The sequence below is a fragment of the Gekko japonicus genome, unplaced genomic scaffold (genome assembly GCF_001447785.1).
Source record: "Gekko japonicus isolate JY-2015 unplaced genomic scaffold, Gekko_japonicus_V1.1 scaffold100, whole genome shotgun sequence".
Lineage (NCBI taxonomy): Eukaryota > Metazoa > Chordata > Lepidosauria > Squamata > Gekkonidae > Gekko > Gekko japonicus.
In genome coordinates this window covers 524,598-531,576 of record NW_015167060.1, presented here as the reverse complement: position 1 = coordinate 531,576, position 6,979 = coordinate 524,598, and the positions used below count along the sequence as shown (strand labels likewise).

The window sequence follows — 6,979 nt, the reverse complement described above, 5'->3', positions numbered from 1 at the left end:
AAGAGCGGCTTGTAGCTGGGCGGCGGCTCCTGCTTCTCCGGCTGCTCGTGGCTCAGGAAGGGAGCGTTGATCTTGCGGTACAAGCCACGGGTGTCTGTCAGCACTTCGCTGTAAGGTGGTGGGGGCTCGGCCATCAGCACCGCTTCCTCGTAGCAAGGGGGCTTGGATGGATCCGGCTCTGCAAGCAAAACAAGCACAGCAACTGAGTGTGGGGAGCTGCTAGGGAGACCGGGGATTCCTACTCCGTGCCCCCCTGTTGAGCCCAGGTAACGTTCGTCTCTACCTTGTGATATGAAATAGCCTCCCCGAAGCCAAGTGAGGCAGGACTCACATGCTTTTTGTGTCCCTGGCAAAAAGGGCCAGCAGCACCCAAAGAGAGACACGCAGCAGGTTAAGCTAACACAATCACAGGCTGGAGGAACTGGGGCCACACCCCACTGAAATGGGAGTCTGAAGGGCAGCTTATCTAGTCAGCAGCCCACCTTGCCGCCTTCTTAGAGACGCAGGCGGCCCCTCTGCCCATCACCAGGTGCAAGAGTTGACAGACTCCTTTGAACAATGAATGGGCCCTCCCAGCTCCGTGCTAAAGAAGTTGGAGCTCCAAAGGATCTAGATGAATAATAGCTTGGTGACTGCAATCATTCAGCAGAGCTGCCCTTATGCCCAGTAACGCACCCACAGACCCGGCTCCCTCCCCAGCGCGGCCCTCCAACCAGCTACTGTGCACCACAGAGTGCTGTAAGCTCCTCCTCCTCTGCCCTTACCATGCCTGCAGCTCCAAGGCCTTGGGGGCAGGAGGTGGGGGCGGTGCGGCTCAATGCGGATTCGGTGGGGCACCGGGATGCCCGGTGGGTTTCTCATGTAACCGCCTCCATAGGCAGGGCCCCCATAAGCAGGGCCTCCATAGCCCTCGTAGTGCAGGGGCTCCATCTCCAGGGTGCGCAGGTGCTGCTCCCGCAGCCGCTCCTCCTGCCGCCGCTTCATGCGCCGCCGCAGGTAGCTGCAGAAGCAACACAGCAATACAATGAGCCCCCAGATCAGCCAGAAGCCAGCAAAGCAGGTGAGGAAGGTGTAGGTGCCGTGGGACATCACCATCTTCACGCCTAGGAAATGGGGAAGGGCCCTTGGAAGTTTAGAAGCGAGGATCTTCAGCTCCGGCTGGGTGAGTTTGGGGGGGGCGGGTGGGAAGCCTCTCTCGGGTCTTCTGCAACAGGTGAGGAAGGCTTAGTTCCGCAGGTGGGTCCGTCTCCGTCTCCCTCGCTGCCCAGTCATGCTGATTAGCTCCAGAACCTCCCCTGCGCTCTCCTCGAATGTCTCGTCTCTCCTTTCTCTGGGCAGGGCACCGAACCCGCTCTTAGCCACACTACAATCCAGGTGCCATCCTGGGCATTTTCTAATCAAGGCAGTGGAACTGTGAGCCGAGGCCCGTACGCTGCAGCAGCTCAGCCCTTTCCAGTCACGCAGCCTCCTGTACGCTCTCCGCAGCCGTTGCCATGGAATCACTTCACTGGATGGATGCAGGAACAAACTTGGGTCTTTCACGGAGAGGGGGGAGTTCTTGCCCCTAAAGGTGCCCAGTGGAGGACAGGAGGGTGCTGGGAAGGCTGGTGGGCACGGCCCGCGCACTCTTCTCGGAGGGGCAGAGTTCTCGGATACTTGGGGTGACACGACCAGTAACACCAGCACCCAGCCCAACTTCTTCCCATCGCTGGGTCAGGGCATTTGGGGACCAGCAGCGGTACTGACAGGAATTCTCTCTCTGTAAACAGATAGACAGTGCCATTCAGTGTAGGAGGGAAACAGCCATGCTCTAACCTCTTCCTCAGTTCACACTAGCAAAGGGTAAGGGGACCAGTGTCACCCCTCAGCGGCCAACAACACTGCTGCCCCTTAAGCAGGTGAGCCCCTAGGATCACCAACCACAAGCCAACCTGTGGTAGGCTAACCTCAGGGGGAGCTTCTTGTTTGCTGCTCAACTGGGTATACAATGCTCCTACAGCCCTCTGGCCAAGCATCCTAGTTGCTCTCGCAAGGCGAGCCACCACCTACCAGATAGGCGTGCGTACACAGGTCTCCAATTATACATACCCACAGTCCCGCCCACACACCCACACTCACATGTAGTCACACACATACATGCATGGCACACACACAGACCGGCATGTGGCCTTCCTGTTCTCCATGCAGATTCCAGCTAAGCCCAGGGCCCCGCCATCCTAGCTATTCCCACCCAGATGACTGGTCTCCTATCCGTAGTGTATCAAGACCCTAGTTAGGCACCTGCGTTTCCAGGAAAGCAGGGCCAAATCAAAGATCAAGACCTCCACACACCCTTCCCCCCCCCAAACCCCCAGTTCTGTAGCAAGGGAGGCCAGCACAGTAGCAAAGCGCTGCCTTCCCATTTCCTCCGGGTGGACCTGGCAGCCCATCGCGCTCATCTGTTCCAGCAACCATCGCCACAGAAGTCTGCTACCCACACACCTCACAGCTTCACCCCTCCAGAGTCTGCTTTCCACATGGCATATCAGAGAGTTGCCAAGCTGTGCTCAGCTTGTGTTTTGACTTCCAGTAGCCCTAAGCAAGGAATAAAATTTCTGACCACCAGCCTCTTGAGCTAGTAACTACTCTTCAGTCACAAGCCACTATCTCACCATTAACGTTTTATTGCAGATGCATGGATTATCCACATAACCTAAAAAAGTATGAACTTGGAAAAGGCTACGAGTCTCTGCAGGCCTTGGATGTGTAATGGCCTTTGATCAACACTTGACTGCATAGCCTGAGCTATCCAAGATTTAACAGTAGCTGACTACACCAGTTGGTAACAAACCCCTTCTGAGAAACTCCACAGCTATGAATACAAACAACAGCTCTTGCAAAAACAGCCCACTTCCAAAAACATCTGGCTTCACTGACAGACCAACCATATCTAAAATGAATTGCTCCCACTTTAAAAGCCCTTTAGTATTACTTAGGGTAAGCAACCTCCTGTCCATCAGAGTGTAAACCAGTCACTGAAACTCCATCGACAGGCCGACTTGGGTCTTGTGTGGTCTGCTAGAATCCCTGAGGTCCACTGGGGAGTACCATAAATTTACAAAGCAAACACTGCCCTCAGTTACAGCATAATTTGTTTATGAAGGGATGTGATCCTGAGTATGCATTGCTTCAGAATGTAAAAAGAAATGTCTTGTTGGACCAGACTAAGGTCCACCTAATCCAGTATTAGTTGCATAAAGAAGGCACTAGGGCTCTTTTCTGCTCACCTGTCATCTTGGAGGGAGGGGCAAAGCACACAGGAAGAGCCAGTCTATCTCCAGTTAGAAGATGAACGACAGCACAATCACAGCATCCGCTCCAAATGAGAACATTTATTGGACTTACATGATCTCAGAGAGGCACATTTAGTCACCCGTGGCTGCACGTCTAATCCACAATGGCCCTATCATTAAAAGGTGGTGCATTTGAACTGAATGTTTACTATCTATGTGGTTTTCCTCTGAGTCTTCTTTCGATAAAGTGGCAAAAGTACTTCAATCTGAGCTACTGTTGGAATTAAAATGAACAGTTGCTTTCTGTCTATTGATTAGGTGTTTTTGTTAAGGTAACCCTTCTTATCAACATATAGGCCTATTACAGAAACATCAGAACTGTGAACATTAGATATAGTGATTACAAACAACAGGAAAAGAAAACTGACTGGCCGTGAGGGGTGTGTGTGTGTGTGTGTAGCAGAATCCGAAGTGGAGCAGGCTCATCCATCTACATACTAAGTCAATCCTTCTCATATCCTTCAAACACACTTCACAATAACTGGTTCTATCCAGGAAGTATCACTGAAGCAAAGCAAGGAAGAACATTTGATGCCAATATGGCAGGGACAGGGGAATCACAACTACAGATACTCAAGACTTTAGCAAAAAGAAATTCTTCCACAAATCTATTCCTAAATAGATCCCTTTCCTCCAAGAATTCTGACAGAAAGAGGCCATTATCCACCTGCCATTTAATAAATGCTACAGCACGGACTGCAAGTCCTCGGTAATAGTACTGCTGCAAGTGTGGCGCTGGTAGTGGGCATGGAATCAACATTTTGTTTTAAAAAAGCAAGTGTCTAGCCATCATGACTGAAGACAGGTCTGCATATATGTGGCCAATGTTGAGCCTGCATATATGAGTCTGCATATATGTGGCCAATGTTGTGAGCAATCTCACAAAGCCAGATTCAGATCTTCAGGAAAAAAGGCCTTAGAGCCCTGCACTGCTTACAATGAGAAGAAACAGAATTATTTGAGATCAGCAAATAGTACAAATACAGTAATAAATTAAGCAATAGAAAACTTGCTGCCCATTAAGGGACCCTCAACATCTGCTGCATGTTTCACCCTACCTAATGGCATGGGCCAGCCCTAAGAATTTTCACAGCATACAAACCACACACACAAATTAGCTTTCCTTGCCCATAATTTGATTTTTCCCTGTACTGCAGGGAATTGGACTGTATTCACTTTCTAAAAGCAGAGTACAGAGAATTCCAAGGCAAAGAAAAGGTTGCCATCTCAGTCCTCCATATGGAACAACCCTGACTCTGTAAAGTTGGTTGGCTGCAACCCAAGAATAAGAGATCACAAAGCTCCTTTAGCCTTCTTGAATATACTGTAGTACACGGGAACAGTACAATCCAACTAACAGAGTCTAGAAGAATATGAACCCCAAGCTCACCAGCAGGGCAAATACCAACTGCAGCCATTCGCAAGCCAATGACAGAATCCTTACTGGCTCGCAATTTTCAGCACAGCGCTGCTCTGAAATACTGATGGGACTAAGGCACTCTGGCTAGCCCAATCTCCTCAGATGTTGGAAGCTAAGCAGGGTCAGCCCTGGTTAGTATTTGGATGGGAGACCACCGAGAAAGACCAGGGTCGCCATGCAGAGGCAGGCAATGGCGGAACCACCTCTGAACATCTGTTGCCTTAAAAAGCCCTACAGGGGCACTTTCCCAAACCCCACCACAAGGCCAGGCAGAGAGAACACCAACAGTTCCTACATGGAAACATTTCTAGTTCACACTGAGTCCTTCCAAAAAGAGAAGAGAGGCATAATTCTTCTGAACACAATTCATACACAGGAAGCAAGTGCTGAAGCCAATCCATGGTTCTATAGATTGCCCCAGTAACCTAGTGCTTTACATTTAATGTCCTTCAGCTTTTTAAAGCCCTTAAGAATTAAGATGAAAAAGAATCTTTCTTTTAAAACATGCATGAGGTCTCTGCATACATCACCAGTTCCAATGCTTTTGAGAGAGAGTCCCAACAGGGGTGGTGTAAGACTCACTACTTGCCTCCCATCAATAAAAGGAAACAGAGATCCTTGTGGTGGGCAATGCGGATTCCAACACCCAACCATAAATGTCAAAGCAAAGCCTTAGCATCCTGGCAAGGACTCCTCCTCCTTGACATTAATTTGGCCTAGTGTAAGGCATATGCATCCATGGAAAGCAGGGAAGGAAGGCAGGCTAGTGTACTGCATGAGGGGGGGGGGCAGTGGCATTGCATCAAGGACTACTCCACCTTAACAGTCCACCTTAAAAAGCACAGGCTGTCAGTGGGCCCCATTGGTCTATCCAGGGGTTGAAGCCTTCTTTGCCACTTTACAGATGCAGTCTCTAATCTTCTTCATGGCCCCTCCTAATTGAGGAAAAAACCCACATTGTAGGAACTAGCCATGTGCTGCCAAAGCTTGGCTTCAGGGAGTTGTTGAGAACATGGGTTGGCCTCCGACAGATGCTTCTTTTCCAGACCAGGGCTGTTAGATGCTGCTTTTGCAGCTGCCCATAACACACACACACACCCTCAGCTTTGTCCCTGTGCACATTGACTTTGCTCACCCATGCATATGACACCAACAGCCCTTGTGCATAGGCAAGTAGGTTAGATGCAGGGGGAGGTGTGTGTGGAGCACCAGAATGAAAGAGAGACCAGCAAGCCTTCAATACACACTGACCCACACCCTGACCCCAGAGAGCAGCTGATGCAGGCAAGAGTGCAAAGACCCTTTCCTGCCTAGCTGCCCCCAACACACACACACACACACACACACACACAAGCTCAGCTCCCAAGCATCTTCTGAATAGATGAGGGCCCCAGAGCATGTCTCTCCCCCTTCTGAGCATAGCCACAAGCTCCTTCAGAATGCAGCTAGGACAACTAGTGGTACTTAATTCCTTAAAAAGAAAGACTGCTGGGAGTTGTGCACCTGACAGCTATGCATGTGGCCCTGGAAGCAGGCAAGATTAAATGGGAGGAGGAGGACATGACAGCCTGCAAAGGAAAGGCACATACCCAGAGGTACTTTTATTTATTATGCACGTTCCAAGTTCTGGTCTTGCAAACAGATTCCAGAGCTGAGCTGAACTCTGGTACCAATTAAACTCTGGCGGTCAGGTCCTCCAGCCTTGGGGCGTAATTTCCAGGGTAGGTTTGACACCAAAGGATATCCTAGATCCGGGCTACGTTCTCCCCCCACCCCCACGTGTGCTGGAGAAAGAAGAAATAAGGGCCAGCCCGATCTCTCATCTGTGCTCTGGCACCCTTCCCTCCACCCCCACTCCCCAACTGCAGTTTAAAAATGAAAATGTCTCTTCTTACACGGGAGAGGAAACTTGGTTCGTTCCCCCCCCCAGGCAGATTAACCCTCTCCACTCCAAAACAGCCTCCTGCTCTGCAGTTCGGCCTCCTGAGAAGCCAGCGTGGCCTAGGCAGACCCCCCTCCCCAACCGCCGTCTTCACTTCCACGACCATTCATGGAGATATATGATGCTCAGAGTCGTGCCCAGCGCTGGGATTGGTGTTCCTATTGCGGCACGGACCGCAGCCGTGCCTAGGGACAGTCCCTCAAGTGCCAGACTCTGTCCCGCGAACACACGGCTGCCCCTGGCAGCATACATTAAAACGATCTCTGACTAAGGGCCCTTACCATG

The 6,979-nt window shown here is 50.8% G+C and overlaps 1 protein-coding gene across 1 annotated transcript in view; it reads right to left on the bottom strand.

Moving 5' to 3' along the window:
* PRR7 (proline rich 7 (synaptic)) overlaps positions 1-1,095 on the bottom strand; it is a 1,560-nt gene extending 465 nt beyond the window's left edge. The window contains 3 exon segments of the mRNA XM_015412536.1: positions 1-2; positions 5-178; positions 765-1,095. The exon segment at positions 1-2 is cut by the window's left edge and continues 465 nt beyond it. Of these exon segments, the coding sequence (XP_015268022.1) occupies positions 1-2; positions 5-178; positions 765-1,095 (507 nt within the window).
* Positions 1,096-6,979: the final 5,884 nt, after the last annotated feature.